Here is a 25,903-nt window from a genome sequence, read left to right on the forward strand (position 1 = left end):
TCGTGCTTGCTTAAGTTCTTGAGAAGGGATGTGTATGTAGCAAGGAACAGGAAGCAGTATGAGCTGGCAGAGGGGAGAAAATGGGGTCGTGAGTTTGGGCCATGGTGTTTGACTCAGGGGGAGCAGCAGGGGTAGCCCATATGCAGCCCATGGTTCATAGCTCAGGGTTCAAGGGCGCCTGAGCTCACCAACAGGGGTCAGCAGCTCCTGTGGACAGGGAAGACAACAGCTAAAGCAAGGGAGCAGAGCAGCTGTGGGGAGGGTGACCAGGGCCAAGCACAGCCTGGTGATCACCAGCCCCATCCAGGGACAGGGGAGGATGTTGGTCTGTGAGTCCAGGTCTGGATCAGCAGGTACTCTCCTTGAGGCCACCAAAGAGAAAGGGCAGTCTCTGCACTGCCTCTGAGCACCAGCAGCCAAACCTCCAGGACCTTACTGCGTGCCTTGTCCAATAGATAAATATTAGGCTCTTAAACCCCTTCTTCAGCAGTGGAGACTGGAAGTGATGATTCAGAGTGTTAGTCAGGCAGAAGCTCCCTAATAGAAAAAGACTTGTATAAAGTCACCCTCATTTTCAATAATGTTAAAATCTGTGACCACAGTTCTGCTGTAATAGCTGAGGGAAACACACCATCGAATGTCATAGCTGTTTGTTGGTTATGTCTTGGTGTTTTCATTGAAAGACTGATAGGAACCATATGGCAACAAAACAGAATGTTGTCAGGTCGGAAGACCCGGGTGCTCAGCTTAGCTAGCTGCTAGACTGTACCTGTGAACTCTTTCTCATCCCACACTTGAATAATTCGACTGTTAACACTTTAAGCTCTTTTGGGCAGGGGCTGTCTTGCCTTGCACTGTATCACAATTGTATCACAATTTCTGCTGGCTGCCTCCAGTGTGAATATAAACAAATACTGGTAGCAAACAACGCTGCTAGCCTATTGAACCTTTATACTCTACTTCATTCTTAAGGTAAACTGTTTTTCAAAAGCTCTTTCTCAGCAAGATAGGTTTACATGCATGATCCTCCTTTATAAGAAATGTAAAGATAGTAAAACATGCATGATTTAGGTATTAAAAATAGGTTACATAAACTGTTCGGAATGTGAATATTATTAATAGAAAGCAATATACACAGCTTTAGTCACAGTAAAGCATGAAAGCAACCAGCTCCTTCCTCAAACATGTGGTCTGTGGACAGTGATCCATGCTGTGTCCTAGTACAATCATGTCTGGCCACGGGATTGCCACATGAAGAGCGTGCGATTGTTGCACGACAGCTGTGGCAGCTCCCAAATAAGCCTGTTCAGAGTCCTTCAGAGGAATCAGAAAGTCCATACTCTGCATGTGCTGTATGAGCCTGCACACAAATAGCTGGGAGCTATTTCTTGGGGTTCAGACATATGTATCACCATTTGGGAACAGCTGTCATACGTAACACATGACATGTAATTCCTATTGTACACAAACACCTGTAAAATAGAAATAGAAGAGGTTAGATTACCAATTTGCAAAGCTCAAAGCCAGCATGGTGACAGCACTAATGAAGCTCTTTGGTGTTAAATGCTGCTAGGTTTTATAGCTCTGACATATTCTAATCTAAATCCTAGTCTGTTAATAAAGTGTTCTACAGTTTTTCCTAGGAATTGCTTATCCTTTTCAGTGGGCTGGTTAGGCCAGATGTTGTTATTTCCTTTAAAGGAGATTAAATCACAAGTGATGCTTCTTTCTCTGTAGCAAAGCACTGATTTTCTGGAGCAGTACCCTCCATTCACAGTCTGAAAGAGTATATGACAGCTGCTCAGATAAATTGAATGTTTTTTTTAAAGGCTGTTCTGAAAATCAAGTTACCCTTTATGTGAGTGTCTAAAATGGATGTAGGACTCTAACATTTGGTATCCAAATTAGAGAATTTCATGTTATAGTGTCAGGGATGTATATTTTTGATATCGAGCTGTCCTGGAGAGATTTCTTCACCTTGTCCCAAGTTTAAAGTGACAGCTACAAATGGGTTACTGGGAGGGCTATGCTGGTTCTGCTGATAGCGAAATGTTGCTCAAGAGTCTCATGGACTCTCCTACTCATCCCTGAAGAGAAAAACATCTAACATAGGTGCTGGCTGATATTTACTTCTGCCACATTGCAGAGTTTGTATTTTATGACACTGCAAAAGAATAAAACAGAAATTTTTTTTTAGGGATTCTATGACTTAAAATGGTAAGTGGCTGTTCTTGGCATCCTTCTGACCTAAAAGCTTACTAAATAAAAATTACAAAGAATTTGTTCCTCATATTCATGTGTCCCAATATTCCTGTCACCGTGATATTTACCATGTGGGACTTTTTTTAGAAGTATAATAGTTAGCTGACAAATATTTGATTGTTCACTTCTAGTAACAGACAGTGTGGGTAAGGGATAAAAGCCAGAAAAACAAGTGAAAAAAATTCTGAATGACTACAAAATGAAATAACCAAATTGGAAATTAAGTCCTCCGAATAATTAATAAAGTTTTTCTTAAGGTATTCTTTTAATAAATTTAATGCCATTTTGACTGCTACAAGACATGCTTCATTTCAGTTCTCTAGTGTTCATTGTTTGAAAATGTGCTCTTGTGTAAGGAAATGAAAACACTTTTGAACAGAAGCAAAATTATAGTTTTGTTGCATAATCGGAACACAACAAATAATTAAATCTTCTCTAAATTAAATGCAATATTTTGATTACTAGATAACACCACATTATGTCCTGAAACTGCTGTATTTCGTTTCTGTGCAATCTGTCTTTCTTTCCACAATGTTACAATGGTATGTTCTGTCTCCATTACCTGTACAATATGCCCTCTCTTTTTCAAATGGTATCTTGAGGTATGATGACACCCGATCTCATAATTTCATTGCACCCTCTTATTAAATTGGTTTACAGGTGTTTAAATATTTGTGATATGCTGCATAATCAGCATTTGCAATATTTGCCTTAATCTCATTTGTGGTTTCTTTTTTTATCATTCCTATCACCACAAGGTAAGATATTGCAGCACACAGCCAAAGCTGTGTAAAGCACCATTCACTTCTTGACAGCTGGAGTAATGTTTTTTCCCAGTGTTTCTTTGTTTAGTTACATTTATTTTGCTGAATGGTGTAAAAAAAAATATTTAAACCATAATTCTGCCTTTATATGTTGATTGAAAGAAAAGTGCTACAAATTTGCAACCAGAAGATGGCATGTTGTTTTCCCTCGCTCCTTTTTCTTTCTTACTTATTAACAACTGCCTTTCTCCTTTTTCTGTTGTTTCAGTTAAAGGATCAAGAAAGTTAAGTCTGCCAACAGATCTTAAGACTGATCTTGGTACGGTAGGCGAAAGCCAGCAGCTTTAAACTTCCTTACATTCATTGGCTAAACATTTTACCAACTGATTCATGAGATAACACAATAACCTCAGAGGCTTTGTCTGAAAAGGCTTTCTAAAAACCACCTATTAACCCATACAGTTCTGTTGGCAGCTCTCAGCATTTTGCTTGTTTAATATTCATTTATTTCATGTAGACATATATTGACAATCATTACACACTCTGTGTGTAAGATTTTATTATGAAAAGGCTCCAGAACTTCTTGCACATTTGAGCCATTATAGCTGGTTGTCGGTGAACTCTGCTTATAAGACTCAATGCATGCGCTGGTCTATTTTCTTTACTTGGTGTACGAATTCCGTGCCACAACAGTGATAAGACAGTTGAACATCTGTATTTTCTGGAGTCTCTGAGCTTCTGAGAAGTCAGATCAGAAATCAGTCATTTGTCTCAGTCCTCCTTGAGACTTGCCTCAGCCAACTGGTAAATACACATTTTGCTGTAACATTTTTTTCTCAATTCTTCTTTAATATTTCAGTGGAAATGCATAGTGAGAGGAGAAATTTCACTTCAGAAAACGTAAAATGAAAATTCAACATCTTGCATAACCTAAAAATGTCTAGGGCAGATCATGCAAGACCTTCTTAAATATCCACGTAAAGGGGATTTGGGTTGGTATTTGGGATTTCCTGGTGTTTGGGTTGGAATGTGTGGTTCACACAAGAAGTCTTATAATTGTTCTGTAAATATTCTCATTCTCAAGGAGTCCTTTCTAGTTTTGCTCTCATGGGAAGTTTCTCATGTAAGATGACTGAAAAAGCCACATAGCCACGCCTCATTACTTTGAGTGTCTTTTTAGAGATAAAAATTAAAGTTGGATCACATCCTTACATAATGCAGCCAAACTTAATTTCTTTTATGGGGAATCATATGCATGTATTAACCAATGTAGCACTTGTTCCCCAAGGCAAAAGTTGGGGAATAAATATGTCTTTCAAGTTGTAAATGACTGAGGAACTTGGAAAACTGCTAATTGCTCCTGATAAAGATTAAGTAAATAAATGTTGAAAAATCATTGGAAAATTCAATCTAGGTTGTGCAGGTTTCAGTGTATGGAGTGACTTAGTTGAAATAATTTACTCTATTAACAATGATGTTTGAGAAACTAGAAATGTAGGAATACACCTAAACAAATTTTGGAGTGGAAAATCGTAATACTCCTAATACGTCAAAAAGGAAAAAGGAGTGATGTAGGCAGCTATAGACCTGTAAAATTAATGTTCATCAATAAAGACTTGGGCAGCTATTAAGAGGAAAGGTGAATACTCAGAGTATCAAAATAGCCATAGGATAGGACCTAAGGCTAAGCCATATTCTACAGATCAAACTTCTTTTTATTAGTATAATTAAAAATACGTTGTCTTGAAGGACACGTAGCATGAAATAGCTTTAAATCCTGGATCATTACACAAGGAAAATATAAACAATGCACAAAAGACTAAATTTAAAGGTTTTTAGAAAAGAAAGAAACACACCATGGCAACTAGAATTGGTAAGGGCTTTATTGTATGATATAAAAAAGTTACATATTGGAGAAAGAGCTGCCTTACCACCACCTTTCCTGTAATCATGTTGGGATAGGTACAATATCGGAAGCTTTTCCTAGAATATATTGACAAACTGCAGGCAGATTTATGTTTTAAAAAAAAAACCACACAGAACAACCCCCCAAAACCTCAAGGACTGGAGAGCAGGGCGAAAAGCCCCAAAAGGTAAAGAAATTCAGCCTAAGAGCGTAGGAAGCATAATGATCCAGCTTAAATATACAACACATGTAGGGAAGTTAAAAGATTAATGAAATGCATAGTCCTGTCTGTGATTTTGATTTCAGAACAGTCATGTTTCTACCATTCCTCTATTTACTCATAGTCATTATTTTTAATAATGTAGAACAAGCTAAGTATAAACTAAAATAAGTCTAAGAAGGTCGATTTCACCATCTTGCAGAAACTAGTGGAACTCCATTAATTTCAAAAGCTTCATACACTCTGAAAGGTATGATCAAATTGTCACTTAAATATTCTGTTTGTTGTTACTGCCACAGCAATTGGGATTCTACTGCATGTAGAAGCAGCATTCAGGGTATAAGCTGGCAGATACTCATGGATAATAAACTGCAGAGGAAGGTTTAAAAAAATAAAAAAAAATTGAGAAAAAAACCTTTTCAGTTCTCATTCATGACTGTCTTAGAAGGGCAAAAGATTCCTGTTAGGTATTCTAGCCATTAAAACTGTGTTGATTTATAGATTGCTTAGTTTACAACAGGCTGGAAAAAGCCTCTCTTTCTCAATATAAGGACCTACATTTAAATAAGAGTTCCTGGAAAAGGTGATGAATAATGTCTACATTTCAGTTACTTCTGCTCCAAAATGTCCTGGCTACAGTGTCAGAGCTCTTAAAGATTATTTATCCGCTCTTTGGCTGTTGCCTGAGATTGTACCCATGGTCTCAATATTCAGGAGATAACAATAGCTTTTGGCCCACATTTCTTGTAAAGATATTCAGGTCACCACTTTGAAATGATAAAATACTGTACATCCATCCCATTGGCTCTGGCTCATAGCTTTTTACAGAGTGCTGATACATCGCCTACTCTCAGCACCAACTGCAGCTAATTGGGAAATACATTAGCATTTGGCAGCTTACAGTTCTGCTGCCTTTGTAGGATCTGGCTTGTGTAATGTCCTTGCTTTCACTTTGCTTTGAATTGTAATAGTAGAGGTTGAGTAGAAGTTAAATCTATTTCAGGTGGAGGTTTTGCCAGTACAGGGAATTGCTTGGGGAGTCATTTGCTAGCATTTAGGGTAATAATGCAGGATCTGATGACTCAGGGTGTTCTTGTTAAACCTTGGCAGGATTTTCATGAGTTAAAGGTACTTTGGGACTCCACTTTGACCTTTCTATGACTACTAAACTTGATCTCAGCTTCTTTTTATTTTGATGTTGTGATTATTATCTATCCTTGCTTAAGAACTTGTCACCTGTTGATGCCATATCTCCACACAGAAAGGAGTGATATGGTATATGTCAGGATACACTGAAACTTTTTGATAGTTTTTAGCTACTGCAGATCATAGTTACCCCAATGTTTATTTGAGTTGGCCAGAAGGAAGATGTGACAGTGCTGCTGTTCAGTTTCCCTGTTATCCTTCAGGAGCAGCTCTGAATGAAAATATCTTTATTTTTTAACCTAATAATGTTTCCCAAAGTTTTCTGAAAAAATCATCTACATTTCCTTGCAGTAGTGTGGTGAAATGAATTATGAGGATAATACTAATCTCATTTTATCAAGTGGAGAATCTGGGATGTATCCAGACCTGTACAACTGCTTTTGTATGAGAGTTTTCTAATTTTGCTTCATCAGCCACTTTAAACGTCAGATTGTATTTTTCTTTTAGGAAGTACTTCTGCTCATTTCAGTAAAAGCTTTCAGAATTTCCAGCTGATCACAGGGAGCTAGATAGAAGCCCTAACTAAAGATGGACATAGTCAGTAATTGCTGATTTTTCTATAACTCCAACGAAAAGATGGCTTGACTGTAAGGAGTTATTCTACCACCTAGACTATATTAGTCAAAGAACAGAAGCAAATGTGAATAGAAATAGATATCTTTTGTTTCCTCTTGCTAAGATGTGGTCTTCAAATTTTTAATATAATTTCCTACGCTCTCTGCAGATATTAGGTCAGAGTTAATGTCTTCCGTTCTATACAGCAGTGAAAAACTAGAAAAATTACCAAATGCGCTCATATTTTTCTGAGGATTTGAGAAATATCTTCTGATGCAGAGGCTCAAAAATTTTAATTCTAAAAGTTGGCTTCATAAAACATAATTGTAAAGATCAGACGAAGGAGCTGTGTTTATAGGTCTGTATTTAATTTTGCATATTTTGTATGAGGTTTGTGGGATCTTTTTGATTTATGCATATTGTCATGGAATTATAATATGAAAATATCCAGCATTTGATGCCTTTTTATTTTCATTGCCAGGGAAGTGTCACTTCCTGGGTGCTTTCAAGCCTATGAAACAGTACCTAAATATTGTAAGGAAAACCTAATTTCAATTTTAAGGATGAGCAGTGGGGTTACAGCAATTCTTGCTCTTTTTTTTTCAAAGTATCAGACACCAGGCACTCACAAAAATTTTTAAGCTTTTAATCTGTTTTTGCTTACTGCTGCACTGGACAAACTGGTAGATTTTAAGTGGGGCACCTGTATTGGTTTTTCTGGATCTGTATCTATAATTCTGTTTACAATGCTAAAGAACATTTCAAGAATTTTCAAGTTCTGTGAGTTGCTTTTCTCCTTGGTATGACGTTTGTAGAAAAGGCAATTGGTACAGCCACCTGTACCAGTGATTTTATTTAATTGCTGGCAATATACATTGAAAAATATTTGTATTTTTGTAAGATAAGGATTTTATGGACTGTCTAGTGTATGTCTCCTTCCAGAAGGATAGAGTAACTTTCTGTTCACTTTTCAGTCTGAAAATACCATCTGAATTGGGGAACCATCTGAACTCTGCTTGTAGTTAGAATCATAGTATAACTGAGGTTGGAAGGGACGTCTAGAAGTTGTCTAGGCCAACATCCTGCTCAAAGCAGGTCTAGCTAGACCAGGTAGGTCAAGGCAGTGTCAAGTCAAGTCTCAAATGCCTTCAAAGGCAGGGGATCCACAAACTCTCTGGGTGACCTCTTCCAGTATTTGAACATCCACACAGGAAAAAAGTTTTTCCTAATATTTAACTAGAATTTCCCATGTTCTAAGATGTGTCATCTGCCTCTCACCCAGTCACTGCACACCTCTGAGCAGTGTCTGACTCTGTGTTCTCCATATACCCAGATGAGGTAGTTGCAGACAGCAATAAGGTCCCCCCTCAGCCGAGGCTGAAAAAAGCCCCAGTCCTCAGTCTCTCCTTCTACATGGTGAGTGCCCACCTCCTTACCAGCCTGATGGGCCCCTACCGAACTCATGCCTGTCAATCTCTTACCTCTAATGGTGACCCCAAATCCAGGCACAGCACCTGACCTGCAGTCTGAAAAGTGCCAGATACAGGGAGGGGTTTCATCCCTCATGCTGCTTTTGCTGATTCAGTGGAGGATGCACTTTGCCTTTTCTGCTACAAGTCGATCTCTGTTAAAATGCAAAACATTATGGGTTGGACTAAACTCTTTCACTTTTACAGATGTGGTTTCAAACCTTTGGCCCTTCTGCAGTTCCACATCTTCAGGTTTGGATTTTGATATTCTGTACCTAGGACCCTACTAGACAAAAGTCTTCTGTATCTGCTGAAGGTCAGGTGTACAGCAGTTCCAGTTTCTTCATTAAATTAAGAGAAGGTTTATGGTCTAACATTTTTATAAGGCAACCTATATTAAAGGACATATTAGTACTCTGCCAGTCCAAATAACCAGAATTAAAAAAAAATGCAATAGGAGCTGACCAGCAGGTTAACTCTATCAATTATTACAGAAGAACAGACATGTACTCTGTGGTTATATTTTAAATGCAGAAAGTGACTGCGTTCTGACTTCTAGCACTTCCAGATTAAAAAAACAAACAAAACAAACAAACAAAAAACATAATCAAAACAAAACAAAACAACCAAAAACCCAACCAACCAATCAAACAAAGAAACCAAAGCCAAACCAATCTACTTGGGAGATATAACAAGCAACTAATTAAAAAGAAAGGAAAGTGCTTGACACTATCCAAATGATACTCCACCAAAAAGATTTTAAAAATACAGTTAAATGTCATCACAAAGGAAAGGCAGTGAAATCTGTTAGCTGAAGCAACAAAACAAGCTGTAAAGATACAATCAAGAGCTGATAATAACAAAATAATAGGCAACTGTTAGGCTTACAATGTAACAGGTGTTCACTGTTCCTAAGCTCCTTGTTTGTGCTTAAAGAAGAGTTCCTTACTGTGGACCTCAAAGGTAAGTCATTTTCCACTCCTTTCAAGCAATGCAAACACATACATAGTATTCTTCCATTCTGTGGCCTCTGACCACTTCTCAGATTGTAATACTCTCCAGTAGTGAAAACCTGGGGGTATGCATAGGTGTACCAGACCTGCCTGGAACCGGACGTCCCTGTAGTAAATAACTTGGATTAGGATTGAGATCACACACAGGCTGTCGTCTGCAGGCAGAGACTCGACAATGAGACAGGTGTTTCTATCACCTTGTTTGGATTTAAAGCAACATCCAAAGTCTTAGTAGCTCACTTCGGTGCACAAGCAGAAGAGTATTTAGAAAAAAATAATTTTCCGTGTATAATAATTTTGACGTAAAAGTGATAACAAGAGAAGGATGCATAAGAACTCTCAATCAGAAGTTAACAACTGTAAAATCTGGTTTTGCAGCATTAAAAGAAGATTATTATTAGTTTGTTTATTTATAACAATAGTTTGGTATGAGACCTATCAAAAATCTACAGTGCATAGTGTTAACTAGTTTGGAAAAACTTGGATTTTTTTTTATAATTCTTTGCTGCATAAAAATTAATTATTAAGCTTAATTATATTTGAAATGCCTTTTTGACCACATCTGTGCCTTTTTCTGTTCAGCATTTGCAAGCCAATTATTTATGTGTTAGCATCCTTGGAGCTGTGCTAGCTCAATTATTTCAGATATCCTTAACTGTATTTAAAAACAATGATTTTTTGAAAAATCAGGGAAAGAATCTCTGAAAGAATCTGGTTAGAATAGACTACAGCCACACTTGTAGTTCTCTTACATTTTGTTCCTTCATTTTGGATGGAAAGGTGGGGGTTTGTTCACAAAGTCTTCAGTTCATATGTTTCATGCTTTATTTTTGGCATGTTTAAGTTGAAAAATCTTTCCAGTCCAACCTCTTTGAAGAATTTTTCATTTTCAGAAACAGAGAATTAATGCTGTGCTTTCCCATCTCAAAAATACAGGTGCAAGGCTACACAAAGTGGTGCTCATGACTAGTTATTGATATCTAGGTCCTGAGGTTCATCCACTCTACTTGCATGTTTCAGTGTTGTCTTCTGTGCAGCTCAGGATGCATCCTGTCTCATGCTTATGTTTCAAAATTAAATCAAGTTTTCTGTCTTGTGTTTTCTTGTTTATTGCATCAAACATAGCAACTATTTATGCTAGATTATTCTGTTGAGGCACACTGCGTGCTATGTACTTTTTGAGACAGGCAGTCCGGTAGCATGGTGTTGTACGATCACTAGAAATTCAGCAGAGGAATCTAGGGAGCAGAGTTAGATCCAAGTAGTCCAAAATTTTCCCACTATTCTGTGGTAACAAAGCTAGATTTGTTTTTAGGTTTGCACTGCCAGGTTTGGTTTTTCAGATATGAAAATTAAGGGTTGATGTTGTGACATACCGTAATATATTCTTAGCGGTTTTCATTTGAATAGTATTTATTTTGTAATTTGATTTCATTGTTCATAATTGCAGTCAAAAATACAGGGTTTAAAAGAGGATCTGTCAGTGACAATGCACCTAACGTTTTCAACCACTTTACAGTATTTTATTTCTCTGGAAAATACTTCTGTTCACACTGCTTTCAAAAAAATGGTGATTTTTGGAATCAAGCGCATGATAGGAGTTCATTGCCGTAATAAGGATGCCATTGTATTGCACAGGCAGTAGGCAGTATGTTACAATGACAGCATATTATAGTCTTGGTGTGGACCTGAATTTACTAGCAGTATGTCATTAGGGAAATTCTCCCTTCATCTTCAAACTGATGAAGACATGATGATAAATATACACTTTTGCTGGCAGTGCATCTGTATTAACCTCTTCTGCTTGGGCTTGCACCTTCTCTCCTACCTGGCTGACAGAACTACACCAATAGGAAATGATGGTCCCGACTTTGTAAGGGATTTTCTTTTAAGAATTTTAAGAAATTTGTTAAAATTTTTTAAGATGTCAGTCTATTTTCTCACTAATGAGTGATGACACTATTACATAAGTTTTGGTTATTTTACACGGAAACCTGAGGCTGTTCTTGGGGCCATTTGTACAGGTTTGAGATTTCTTTATTTCTTGATTCAAATGTGTATCTCTTTGCTGTATAAAAATAAAGGTTAGTCACCCCCATAATTGTTACTCAAAATCTAATTTATTGGTAATACAAAAAAATCTCCCAGTAGAAACAAATGAACTTTTCCTCCCTTTATTGGTAGAGATTGTATTCTTCAACAATCGCAGAGAAGATTCTCTGGGAGTTATTTTTCAGGTACTTTCAACTCCATATTAAAGCATCTCTCTCTAGTCCTCTTGTCTGCTCTTTTGTTTATTACTTCCTTACAACTTCAGATGATAATTTAATACTTCTATTTATTCATATTTGAGTTCCTTTCTTCTCAGCCTCTCTCAAATCATTAGTAAGAATTGGTTTTCAGCTAGTTCTTCTGTGTTAATTTATCCCTTTATTAAAATTGAAAGAATTGATTGCTCATATTTTTTTCTGATTTCGTATGTCTAGTGTAAAATATTGCTAGGCAGTAACTGCAAATGAGTGTTTCTTCTTTTTTTTCTGGCATTTTCAATACATTTGACTTTAACAAGTGTTCATCTTTTCACTGGTAAATTGTTGGTTCCTTTTGCTTTTTTGCAGAGGTCACCAAGTAGTTTAAAATAGTTGTATGTCTGTAATCAGGCAGGTTGTGTAACATACATGTTACTACACGTAAACTAAAATCAACATGTATATATAATCTCCCTGTGCAATACACCTCAAAAACATTTAGATTAATTTGAGGCTATCTAACAGGCTTGCTGCTGTCATGCTGCACATTGCATCTCTCATAAAGCATCTTTCATCAGGTTCCCAGTAACTAATGTTAGTTCTTCAGCTTCTCGTAATCTCATCATCTCACTGGTATTTTGTGTGATACTCTTGCCTTACATCCAGCACAGTTCTCTCCCTTTTGTTAAGCAGTCTGAGGGGTGCATGCAGCACTGAATGGTGCTACTGTTTGGTAACAGGGATAGCTAAAGCATTTTTAATTTGTATGGGTAGGGCCATGGGCCCAGACAAAGGCAAACAACCAGGACTTGCACTGCAGAAACAGCACATGGAGAACATTTGAAAATTTTATTGAATTCATTTCTCTTTTATGTATTTTAATGCATCTTATATACCCTGTGTTACCAGCTGCTTTATTAAACCAATAGAGTTAAATCAGTATAAAACAGACTGGAGGGGTAATCTGCTATGATTACTTCCAATGGCTTGCATGAGCCTTACATTTTTAAATTAATGATCAGAATATCTACAAAATGAGCCCTGGCAATTTCATTCACTGTCCACATACAGGAGAAAAGGCTGCTTCCCTGGCAGAGTGGGATGGCTCTTACACCGTCTGGAGACTGCTTCAAGGATAAGGTCCACTGAGCCCAGAAGCCCAAATATAATGCATTAGTGTGGTACTTGCTGAAGGAATCTAGGAGCACTAGAGAGTGTAATGCAAATTCCCTTGACCTCATGGAAGCAGCACCCATGGAAAGGTATAGGAGGTGATGAGAAATGCAGTGGTAGAAAAGAGAAGGGACATTTTGTGCAGTTTTCTTTCTCGACAACTATTCTTTGCCTCTTCCAGAAGAAGAGAGAGTTGGGAGCTGTTGCACTACTGTGTCATCAGCACAGAGCAATCCATGCACTGCTGCCCAATATTAATAATTAATATTATTAATATTAATTAATACTAATAATATTAATGTTTCCAATATCAACAGATCCTCTATATCAATTAATAATTCTGAGCTGAGAAAAGCCCCAATAACCACAGGACAAAATCAGTAATCCGGTAAGGACAAAAGTTAAAGTGTTGATCTTCCTTACAAATCAAACAAAGCTGGAAGAAAAGCTAATTTTTTACAAGCCTCCTGTATGTGTTCTTTGGGGCCATTGGAAGACATCTGTCATGACAAAGGAGAATCAGCTGACTTGGGTCTCAGAGGGCTAATTAATCATTCCAGTCATTTTGGCAAAGGCTGAGAGCTTGAACATTCTCAGTCTCCCTTAGAAAGTACTCCGTAGGAAACTAGTACATGTTTTTTTCTTGTCAGTTTTCTTGCACACTTCATCTTTTTCCAGACAATGCACTAAGGAACCCTTTCTTAAATAGTACATAACCTTTCTTTAGAAATGTTTTGTATCACTGAGCTTATAGCATAAAAAATTTGAGAAATTAATTTTTAAATATACACAGAATTTTCTCATAGATTTGAGTAGTCTTTATCTGCTGCATTCTTATCCATTTCTCCACAAAAATGTTGCAGTCAAGATTCCTGTAATTACCTTACTCTTTGTACAATGTCTTTTTGTTTTTACTAAGGCTCAAAGACTTGCATTTCTTCTTGTTGCATACATTAAAAAAAAAAAAATCATATCTAATCAGAGGAAGAAAACAGTGTCAAAATATAGAAAAGTTTGTAGCTGATCACTAAAATCCCTTTTCTGCTCATTGTTGTAGCACTTGCTAACATTTCACAAACTACAGTACTTGAAAGGATATCCCTACATCTTCTAGGATGAAACCTGGGGTTTTTCTCTGACCTTTCAGAAAGGCATTGTCAAGCCAACTAAAGGTTTAGGTGCCCAGATCCTAATGATTTTTTTTGTTTAATGTGGGCCTTTGAAGGCCACTGAGACAAACAAGTGTACTAAGAGAAACATAGAAACATTTCTTTTAAAATGTGGCATGGTGAATAGGGGTTTAGCTGTATTGTAGCCATTCTGTACAGCGTTCAGGGAAAAGGAGTCATAAATGTTGTTGATGTTTCTACAGAATATGATTCTTTTTCACTCTGTTATGTTCCTCACCACTTCCTAGGATCCCCCTGGAGATAATTAGATATCATGCTGAAACACCTTCACACAAACTGAATTTTGAAGAAAGGAAGCAGCTGGATGAGGATGTGTCTGTTGCTGAGGTTGAACAGTCAGCCTGTGCCCTTGAACAAAGCCCCCGATCTCAAAGGACTTTCTACTGATATATATGAATAGTTCCAGCATATTTTGGAAAATTTCCTAACTAAAAATTGAACAAGGCACCCACATCAGTTTTATATCTGCCGTTAGCTCAGTTAATAGCCATATATTGAGGAAACATGATAAAATCATGAAAGTTGTGTCTCCTACAGAGCTATTTCATTATGCAGTACTGATACTAAATTGCTTTCTAATCTGTAATACTGAACAATTTTTTCCAACTTTGTTCATTAAGACTGAACTGCTTTCATGTGGAAAGGACATGACTTGCACATTCAAAGATTACATATAATAGCACACTATACGCTGTACTAGGTATAGAATCTGAATATAGAGTCTGAATATAGAAATAGCTTTCCGTAATGTACAGTGGAGCTATCATGGCATGGTAACCAAGAAATAAATTGATCTTGGTACAGTAACATTCATCTTTTCCTTGGATACAATACAAATCAAAGAGAGTTGACAGAATATGATATTTATATACAAAATCTTAAAGACTAATCTAATTCTCAGATATAAATAACCTGACATTTAAAATTAAGGCGACCCTCCAAGCTTGACCTTACCTATATTATTGAGCTTTTACAGTTTTGAATAAAATGCTAAGTGGTTTTGCATGAATCTGAATTTTTGTTTTGCTTATTATCTCCTGTTTACTTAAATTAACCTGCTGACCAAATTAATTCAGTTATACCTGGATGTGTATCCTTTCATATGCTGAAGGGAAACTTGTTTTCAATAATTCTTTTCATGTTACCTCACCCAGCATGAGACGAAGAAAAATATCGTGTGAACGTTTTGTAGTCTGGTCCAATTCTGAACTCTGATCTAAGCCTTCATCAGTGGATGCTGTGGTTTAAAGACCTGTTGGCAGTGACAAAGAACAGAGGAATATAGGCAGAGTTTGAAGCAACCATGTTTTGTTTCTCACCTCATTAGACAGAGGCATATGCTGTGCTGATTGACCGCAGCCTCTAGCAGGAGTCCAAGGACTTGGCCTCATATCTTTAGATCTGTAGCAGACAAACCAGTTGTACAGCAGTCAGTTTCCTTAGCAGTAAAATAAATCTATGTGGTATAAAAAGAACTAAATACTTAGCAATATTATGACTAGTTTTATAATTATCCCAAGTAGTGGCAGTTAGATGCCTCTTTCATGCAGCTTTGAGTCAGGGAGGGAAGATGTCTAGTTCTGAATTCTATCCTGTCATAAATTATACTTGCAGTTCTTTATGAGAGAAAAAAGGAAAGAAAATGTTAAAATTCACTTGATATCTGTTAGGAGACACAACATCAAGGCTGACAGTGTCACTAGCAGTACCTTGTTAAATTTACTGTGTGCATCGGTCAGCAAAATACTGTGGAATCTGCAGCTCTAAAAACTTACCAGTTCTATGTCCCTTGGTTTTTTTCAAACTATACCTTAAAGATATGGTGAGTTATTTTTTACATAAACATGATTAGTTGCTAAAACAAATAAGCAGCTATTCTCAGAAGATTTGATTTAACCCATTCTTAAGTATGAAAACGTACATCTCTCCTCCATTCTGGATTTTGGGAGCTGATACTTTACCTAGCACTTGTTACATTCACTTTCCAGATCACGTGAATGGTCACTGTACAAGTCCAACATCCCAGAGCTGCAGCTCAGGAAAGCGACTTTCCAGTGCAGACGTTTCAAGAGCAAACCGCCGAGGGCCTGGGAGGCCCCCCTTCAGAAAAGCCCAGTCTGCAGCCTGCATGGAGATTTCTCTCCCAGTCACCACAGAAGGTGGGTGGCAATGAATATTTTGCTAGGTATTCATGAATTTCTCTCAGGGTGTGAAAGCAAATAAGTTTAGCATGGTCCTTGTCCTAGTCATCGCCCTGAACTGCTGTCTTCATCTGACTGTTTGGAATTAGAACCACCCCTGTGTGTTAGTGTTGTTACTAACAAGGCTGCTCCTGAGCTCTGTGCTGCCTAGGGATGTAGTGTGCTGAACCTCACTGAACTCATACTGCTCCCCTTGCCTGTATAGACTGGGTGCTTTGTTCTGGAAAAGTGATTTTTCATAGCAGCTTGTGTACAGTTACTGTGACAGCTGGTAGTACTAACGTTCTAAACTCTCATTGTCTTTACTTACCAAGTCTGAAAATGAGTAAGATATTTTTAGAATGTGAGTTCAGGCTTTGCACATACTGATTATTTATTAGTACTGAAGACTTTTTAAAATTCCACAATCCCTGACCATTGTTTACAGTAAAATTATAGCCCATAATACTTTTTTTTTAATTTAGAATGCATTTCTTCCTTTAATCCTTGAAAAACCAACCTTTGATCTTGATCTGCCTGAGTGTGGAGTCTCGATGAAGTTGAGAGATAGAGAGTGGACCACTCTGGCAATGCATTGTGCTTAGAACTCAAAATAGGCACATTTTAATTGCAGCAGTGCCAGCTATTTGACCACTGATAATTTAAGTAGAAGGATTCAGCCAACATGTTCTTCTTCAATCTGGATAGTGTTCTGGATAGTGCAGTTGGTGGCCTTGCCCCCTGTTTCCCATGCCTCCAGCTCCCGCACATTCTTGTAATAGAACAATGCCTCGTCTGTGCAGAAAAGCTTCAGTCTATCAAAAACTGAAAAAGCATAGCAACAAAATAAATGATGGAGGCCTGTAGTGTTGGTTCTGTTCAATTTTGGTAATAAGTAAAAAACAATAGTATTGAAACAACATAAATGATAATTTAATATTGTAAGAATAAAATAATTAATTTTAACAGTTAACCCTTTTAAAAATCCAGGGTTCATTTTTAATCAAGTTGCAGAATAACTTCCTGAGTACCTAAGACAGTAATCTCCTGTGGATACTGTCTGGGGTGTAGAATAGACTGAACCCCCTGTGATAATACGTGATAGGCAACCAAGAACAACTTGGCCCTAACTCTCTATCCTGTGAGGAGCTTTTGCATCCTAACCTGCCCACCTGCAGAGATGTCTGCATCACAGTTCTTTACAACTGGAACCAGTACTCCCTACTTTTTATGATTGTTAATGGAGATAGAGCAAGGAGAATTCTATAACTCAGTGTCTAATTTTGTTTTTTTAAAAGCAAATTGTTGCAAAATACCTTTGCTACTAGTAGCAAGTTACAAGTACTACTTTGATTTTCGTTTGTTTTTGATAACATGATAGCAAATTTTTTTCCTCCACATTAATTACTGATTATGAACATAAAACTTTCGTCTAGCTCTCTTTATGTGCCACACAAATATGGTAAGTACCCTTGTCATGTGATAGCTCCTGATGGAAAATATATCACTGCCACAGTAGTTTCTATTGCTGTGTGTTTTTCTTCATTCTATGTAGTACGAAACTCTTCTGGAATTCTTGTATGCAGATACTGCTGCAACATCAGCACTACTTGTACATACTGAGGCCACAGTACTACCTATTTCTTTTACGCTTCTTTTCTTTTTGTCTCCCATCTTCCCAGAGTAAGTTGAGTCAGTGGCAGGCAGAACCTACAGCCCCTTAAGGTCCCATTGACCCTTGTGTATAAAACATTTAGTAATACAGTGATACTTTGGATGGCATGATGATGCTTTCTTTATCATGAAAGAGTCACTTTCTGTTGTTCATCACTAATTATAATACCTATCAAGTTTAATATAAAAGTATATCTCTTTTAGAGATAGTCATCTAACTTCCTTTCAAAAGAGAAGTAAATCAAAGCAACATAAAAAATCCCTATTTAAAAGTATCAATGGTGTATCACTGAAATAGTATTACAACTTTCAGTAAATTCAGTGAAACTACTGAATTACTTTAGAATAATTTATATTGGCATGTAATATGATGGAGCATGGTTTGAGTTTGTCCTTTGAGTGGTGATTTTGTGTACTAAGTCACCTTTCAGCAGGTCTATTGACTAAAATAATTTTCTGATTATCTGTATTCTCTCATTAAAGCAAAACCATCTGCCCAGCATGTCTAAACTTCTTCTGAGATGCCTGTGGTATTAGTCTTTTGACTTCTAGCTCAACTACTGATCTGTCTGGTATGACTGACATTCCACTGTTTTTCATGTATCTTCAATTTCTAGACACGCTGCTCAGTCAAGTAGTGCAATGTATTTCTGAAGTTTTTTATACTAAATAATTTGATGAAAGGTAGTATGATCTTTGAAAGATTCTTAGTCTGGGTGAGGGAGAAGAAAGATGAGAAGTTAAAAGGTTTGAGAAAGAATATACTGAGAATAAAAATTCTCTCTCAAATGTGAAACTGGCTTTGATCAAAACCTTCTGTTCTAGTGGTTCCAAAATAAAATGAAAAAATCCTCTCTCTGTTGAAAATTTATTATCTACTTAGGAGCATATGCTGCCACAAACAATAGATGTATTCCCAAGAAATTATTTCCTCTTTTTTTTTTTTATATTCTTATGTGGTGAATGAAGAAACATATTTTATATCCTCACTAGAAAGGTAGTATTTCAGGTTAAAATTTGTAAGATTTTATTATTCTACCCAAGTAGAATTTTGGTTAGAGTTTGCTATCTCAGTAGTGTTAAAGACTTTTCATACATAAAAAAAAAAAAAAGCCTTTGTGTGGGGGTAAATCATTCTTACCTTTTTTAAGCCTGTCTCTAAGGCACTGATAATACTTGGATATTTTTTCTAATAATACTTCCAGTTTCTGTTCTTTATGACCTCTTCTATTTGATTTGATTAAAAAGATAATATATTGTGGTGAGTAATCATAAAATATCTATTAGAATAATAAATTAATCTTCTCCTCTTGCATTGAATTTCAATATTTAAATCTTATCTTCAGGTACAATAGGAACTGTATTTCCAGCATTTTCATCAAGTGTATTTTCAAGCAACTTTCACACAACAAATTATTTTGAATTCATTTCTGTTAGCTGATTGTCAAGATTTTGCTGACTGTCACCACTTCACTTGTGCAAAAGGATTCCTGATACAGAAAAGCATTTTTGAAGAATGTCTTTGCAATGATGAATCACAGGAAGAAAATGGAGGAGGGTTGTGTTGTTTTCTGCTGGTTGAAATATTGCAAACTGCTCAGGTTCATAAAGTGCTGATATTTCTTCCATACTGATAGAAGAACAATTCAAAAGCCAAGTAACAGTAGCAGAGTAGTGGTGTCTAGGTGTGCATCATTACTGTTACTGCTTAAACCTGTGTGTTTCCCAGTATCCTCATCATCCTCATTTATGCTGTTTAAAATGTTACATGTTGTCCTGTAGTATCTTCTGGTTTCATAAATGCAGTGCTCTCATGGCTATAGTAATAAATTCTGTAATTGCTCAATATTATATATCTAATTATAGCACGAAATCAGAACCTTGCGAGTTCTTAATAGCATATTATTAGATAAAAGGAAGAGATTTTTTTACAGTGAGGGTGGTGAAACACATGAATAGGTTGCCCACAGAGGTGGTGGATTCCCCATCCCTGGAAACATTTAATGTCAGATTGGGCAAGGCCCTGAGCAACCTGATCTAATGGACGTTGTCCCTGTTCATTGCAGGCGGGTTGGAATAGATGACCTCTAAAAGTTCCTTCCAGCCCCAACTTTTCTATGATTACATGATTTATGATTCTAAATATTTATGATTCTTGTTTTCACTTACTTTTGACTAAGATGTTTATTTCTTGTAATATTTCAGAATTTATTGGCATTGCTTAGCTTCTAAATTATAAACTTCTTTAAGTCCTTTTTGACCATAAGTTTTTGAGATTTCAGGAGTTAGTGATTATATTTCTTTGATAAGGCTTCCTTTCACAGGGTATAAACTACATTTTTTATTATCAAGCACAAGACTGTGCTTTTAATATCAACAATAGTAAAAAATACACATGAATGCAAATTATTCCTAGTCAAGAAAATCCTTACAGAGATTCTGATCCATGATAACATTCTGTGGAATGGGACTATGTTTTATATCCAGGCTTAGTGGATTTCCTTCCAGGTTGTAGCCAATTTGCACTACTCATGTCTTGGTCTGTTCCAACTCTGGGCTCTGACTACCACCCAGCTTTGTCTGCAGGTGTCCTCACAAAAACATGGAAATAGGAATTAAACTTTTGTTTGGGGAAATGCATGCCCCGACTTGTTTGCCTTCTGTCCTGTGGCACAGATCCAAAATAGTCCATCTCAGGCTAAGAGCTAATATCATATATTTTTCAAATGTGTTAAAGCCCCTTTTCCATGTAGAACAGCAGAGATCACAGCCTGATCAAGAATTGCAGAGTAGACCTCAAATATCTGCTCCTCTTCTGCACAGGAAAACAAAATACGTATTTCAGTTGAATTTTTAGTTGTAATTTTAGGTTAAAGAAAACACTGAATTAAAGAAAATGGTGACATTAAAGAATAAAAATAAAATTGCTGTGGGAGGGAACTTGTTGTGGTTATACTTGTATAGCTGGTGGGTATATGGATGTGTGCACAGATGCATGTTCTGGCACACCATTCTCCTTGCTTTGTGTGTTATAACCAACTCTGAGAAGTCTTCCAGATTTGGTACTTCTTGGTTATTGCTTTCTTTCAAACATAGAGCAGTTTGCGTTCTGCAAATGGTTTCTCTCTGCCTTTGCCATCGAGAGTTTGTTCTGGCTGACTCTGCCATTTTCTCCTTGCCTGCATTCATACAGAAATCTGGGCATTCTGCATACCCATGTCCACATGTGGTTATACATCTTGGGAAGAAAGTAAAGACAGAACAGAGTTTTTCCTTTGAAATGTTGTGTTTGGAAATTTATTTTTTCCCAGCAGCAGTGATAGAAAACGCTTTCTTTTTTATTATTATTTTTCTTCCCTATTATGTAGTTTTTAACTAGTCCACCTTAATCACCTTGTACTAGAAAGGCCATTTAGGTCTTGTGCTTGCCTCTGAACAAGGAATCCTAACAAGGTTTTGCTGTGTGTTGTAATTTTCTAGGAATGCTCAGAGCAGTCTTTGAATTTGCTTTAACTTTTCTTTAAAATAATTCAGTTTCCTCATGTACCTCAGCTTTTGGATTAACTTTTGATTATATGTAGTTAAAATTTGATACAGAGCACTTGAATTGAAATGTCACTGTGAGCTGGCAAAACAAACCACTCAAGAGTATTTAGTTATTATCTTTAATAGCCTTATAAAAAAATCCATGGCAAGTACAATACAATTTCCATTTTAAGAGATCTAGTATACTTTTATGCTTGAAGTTTTTCTTTTGCAGATGCGTATATACATAGAATGACTAAAACTGCTTGATGGATAAGTTGTTTGTTCACTTGCATGATTTTGTCCAATTTGTTTTAGAAAATACATAGTATTTGGTATATATATATATATACTTTAAACTTCTTTTATTATTCAAAAGTATTTGTGAGAGTCAGCATTTTAAAAAAAGCCCTACAGGTAACCTGACAGAGGCTTCCAGATTTTTTTCCCTGGTGGGTTTTGCTTTAGGTTTTGGTGCCAAGTTTTTTGGGGCTTTTTGTTTGTTTTTATATTTAGCAAATTTTACTATAATTTTCTGTGTATGTATGTCAGGCTGTTAACAAGTTTTCCATAGCCTTTGGATTGATCCACACCTATACCAGTATTAAAATGTGTGTGACACTTGCTCTTGTAAGTCCAGTGTGCTGCAGTTGGGGTCCTGAAACATGATACTGAGTAGTTATCTTAGAAAAAGGAACCAGAGGAACCTGAGGAACCAGACTCAGCTATGTCATGCTGTGCACTGCAGTATTTCCTGTGTAACTTACATAAAGTTTATATCAGTTTTTCTCTTGTCAGTTGTGGCTATGCTGTTAAGCTGCCTCCAGCAGTGCTGTATGCATAGCACACTGGATTTTTTTGCACTGGATGAGTGAATGTGACCGTGAGGTTTCCTTCCCATGTGGTGAGGTGAGGGTAGAAGAGGGAGGTTTCTGTTTTTATCATTGGCTTTTTTTCTTGAGTCTGTTAAGTCTGAAGCCCACACGTGGATGCGAGGTAAGTAATGATGGCCTAAGAAGATGACTGGGACAGTTTTCAAAGCCCTAGGCCTCCAAGGAAACAGAGAAACAACTGGTTTCTTGATCTAGAAAAATACTGAAAAAAAGGCACAAAATTATTCAAATGCATGGCAGGTTACTATAGAGAGGAAGGGAATAATCAGCTATCCATGTCTGCTGAGAAAAGAACAGGACATAAATTACTAAGGCAAAAGCCCAACTTAAGGAAGACAGTTGGGGATTCATTTTGATCACAAGGGTAGTTAGCTGCAGAAATGTATTCTCTGAGGAGGTTATTGCTTCTTTGGCAGGTTTTCAGAACAGCTCATATTCTCTGCCACATTCCCTTTGCCAATGCTCTCCATATTGCGGAGTGGATGATTTCTGGTAAACTTCCTTGCCCAAGCAGCCAGCCAAACTGACACTTGCCTGATCTGTTGGGTGTGTTACAGCAGTCATGGGACCACGCTTCACAAGGCCCCTAAATGCCATGGCTTTTCACAGCTCAGCTTTCATAGCAGATGGAAAAGCACTTGGCTTGATTTTTTTTTCATTTATTTCTCAGGGAGGGGATTGTGATGTCGGTTCTGCTTGTAACGCATTTCAATTTTGATAGCATTTGAAGTTACTTTACATCACTGTAATTGGTAAGACTAGTATAATAGGAAATAACTTAGAAACACTATGGTAAACTACAGTCTCCACTAACTGTTCAGTTTGTCATCATATTTCTTGTCTGTGCAGAGAATCAGATAAAAATGTTGCATAGAAGACTTGTACTATATCTAGAAAGTATGTTTCTTACTGCAGAAAGCTTTATTTAAAAAAAAAGTTATTAGGAAGCTGAAATTATTTTTTTTCCTGTATTTAGCAAAATCACAGCACTTCTGGTTTCCTGGGCACTGCAAACTCAAAGATTTCTGAATGGGCATACATGTGCTTGTAGGTAAAATAAAAACCTTCTCTTTTCTGCTTCCTCTTAGAAAGGAGATGTAGAGAGATTATAAATGTGAGCAAGGGTCAAAGCCTGTTTTTTCTGTGGATGAATCAAAAATAATGGCAACTGATCTTGGGAGTCATTCAGTCCACCTACTTCAATCCATTTCTTTAAGATGAAGTGTGAGAGTGGTCCTGAGAGCGCATGTCCCAATCAAATAGATGGGACATGCCACTTGCCCAGGAAGTCTGCTAGAGGACATGCCTAGAAAGTAGGTTGTTGTGGCAAGAGAGAGCCTAGTTTCTAGATCCTACCCATGGTGTTTGAGTTTCCTAGAACTCATTCATATTTTATATTAGGTCGAGAGTAAATCAAAAATAGGACCAGAAGGTCCAGAAACCTCAGCCACTCAGCTGAGCATCATTACCAGCAGGGGCTCAGCTTCTAACGGAGACATGAAGAATGCTGTTCCTCTTAATACCTTGTGGCCAAAAATGCAGGAGGCATGGATGGCTGGATGGCTGGAGTCAGTCCTCTTAGGCTGATTTGTGTCTACAACCTCCAGTTTTCCACTGAGTGCTACAGCCACTGGACTGCAAAGAGCCAGTGGCACTGTCGTCATTTAGATTGAATCATAATCTTTGTCAGATCTAACCACTGGTTTCCCTTAGAGGTTTAAATGGAGTTTAAGTGTGTGTCTGCCTAAATCTGGTCACAACAGGGCTTGCAATGCCCTATGTCCCTGGAAAAACAGGGGGAGGAGATTGTTGAAAAAGTGAGGTGCCTTGGGAAAGAGCATGTCTAGTGGCTAGAAGAGGCCTAGGAAGAAACGGAGAAGAGCCTTGCATGGATGCATGTGAGCTGCTGGTGCATGAATTCCAACTCTATTCAGCTAGATATACAGTTCATGTTTGGTTTTTCCTTGGAGTACATTTCTACTAGGATGTTAGGATCAACTTGATTACTTACAAGAATCTGCAAATTTTCCTTGTTTTTGAAACAACCAACTCATTGAAAATGTTGTTGTTCTTACACTCACTGAATGTCTAGTCAGTTTTAATTTAAATGATGATTTGATTCCAGATTAAGCTAATTTCGCACTGTACTCTAGGCATGTTTGAATTTGAGGATGTGTTTTGCACTGCATGCTCAACTTTAGCATTTTTTCCTTGCTAGTTGTCACTCTAGATCAACATAAACTGTTTTGCTACATGCACAGTACTTCCCTTGGTGTGCCCCAGTGCCCCTGCAGATGTAGGCTTTGTGGATCTCTGAACCCTAACCCTAATGTCAACTTGGGGCTGAGGCAGAGGTCCCCAGGACCAAGGATGACCCACATGAGAAAGGTATGGAGGCAGTGATGTTACACTGCCATAGCTTCATCATCCTCTACGATGTCTCTTGTCTGCCTTATTCTTGGGTACTTCCAGATATGAAAGTCATACAACAAATTATTCTTTCCCAAACCATCAGTGAAAGACGCTTCAGCAGAATGGATAGTTTAGGCTGGGATTTAAGTTCTAGAGAATTGTGATGTCTTTGATTAAAAAACATGTTCAAGCTTATAATCTATATCCAAACTGAACACTTCGTGATCTTAATGTGAAGACAGGTTGCTTGCATAAGTCAAGGGAAGTGATTCATACAATTAAATATGGATATTTTATAGATTACTTACTGTAAAGATCTTTCATATTTTTATATTTGTATAAAAATGCTTATTTCTACTTCCTTTTCAGTATGAAGAATAGTTCTGCCCTAACAGTTACATTCTGTTTTTAAAACATGCTCAAATAAAACCTAAGCCTGAACTTTACCATATTCTGGAAATATCAAAATAAAGATCCAAGTCTGGTGACTTGGATCTATTTTCACTTTCAGGCCTTTATTTGCTGTCATTTCCATCAGTCTTGTATCAGTGTGATTCCATGAAGCCATTCAGGTTACACTGCTGTTAACTGTAGCAATTTCAGGGAAATACCTTTCAGAACTTTCTGGGGCAGGGTTGAGCATCCCAGAGCTGTGAGTTCTGTGTCAGCATAGACACAGCCAGCCTGGTTGGAATGCTCTGCAAGCAGTATATTCACAGGCTTTTCAACATATTTTTAGGGAAACTTATTTGAGTTAGGAAATCATTCACAGTAAAATGCCAGACTCTTATTGCATTGTTTGTGCTTAAGACAACTTCTGCTGCTTTCTAGTGAATTGTTTTTTGTGGAATGCAGCTTTAGAGTGGTGCTATTAAAAGGTGTTTGAAGCTGTTTTTATAGCCAAGCAAACGTGTGAAAACCCTGTAGCATTACTTCCTGCCCCTTTTTCCTCTGTGTTGCTGAAGCATTGCCACCAGTAATATGGTTTGGTCTCTGTGTCTCTGTGATGTTACTGTGTGCAGATTCATGTTTGAGGTATAATTCCTTTAAGTGTGTATTTCCACTGGCATTCAGAGCTTTGCATGTTTTCCTGACTATATAATTTTAAAAGTAACAGATTTCTCTTGAAATTTTAAGATTATGATCTTAAACTGGCAAATATTTTAAATAGTTCCACTGGCTTCTGTTAAGTCTGGTATCTGGGATTAAAAC

The 25,903-nt window shown here is 37.2% G+C and overlaps 1 protein-coding gene across 11 annotated transcripts in view; it reads left to right on the top strand.

Annotated features, from left to right (window-relative positions):
- STXBP5L (syntaxin binding protein 5 like) overlaps positions 1–25,903 on the top strand; it is a 192,674-nt gene that overhangs the window by 151,455 nt on the left and 15,316 nt on the right. For 5 of the 11 annotated variants that reach the window (XM_039388892.1, XM_039388893.1, XM_039388895.1 and 2 more), the window contains 2 exons: positions 3,295–3,345; positions 15,996–16,166. The exons of 2 other annotated variants lie outside the window; for them this stretch is intronic. In XM_039388892.1, coding sequence (XP_039244826.1) covers positions 3,295–3,345; positions 15,996–16,166 — 222 coding nt within the window. The remainder of the gene's footprint in view (positions 1–3,294; positions 3,346–15,995; positions 16,167–25,903) is intronic. 4 more of the 11 variants (XM_027730239.2, XM_027730243.2, XM_027730242.2 and 1 more) reach the window with 1 other exon arrangement.

This window comes from Pipra filicauda, unplaced genomic scaffold (genome assembly GCF_003945595.2).
Source record: "Pipra filicauda isolate LSUMZ 115617 unplaced genomic scaffold, ASM394559v2 scaffold69_size3009148_pilon, whole genome shotgun sequence".
Classification (NCBI taxonomy): Eukaryota; Metazoa; Chordata; class Aves; order Passeriformes; family Pipridae; genus Pipra; species Pipra filicauda.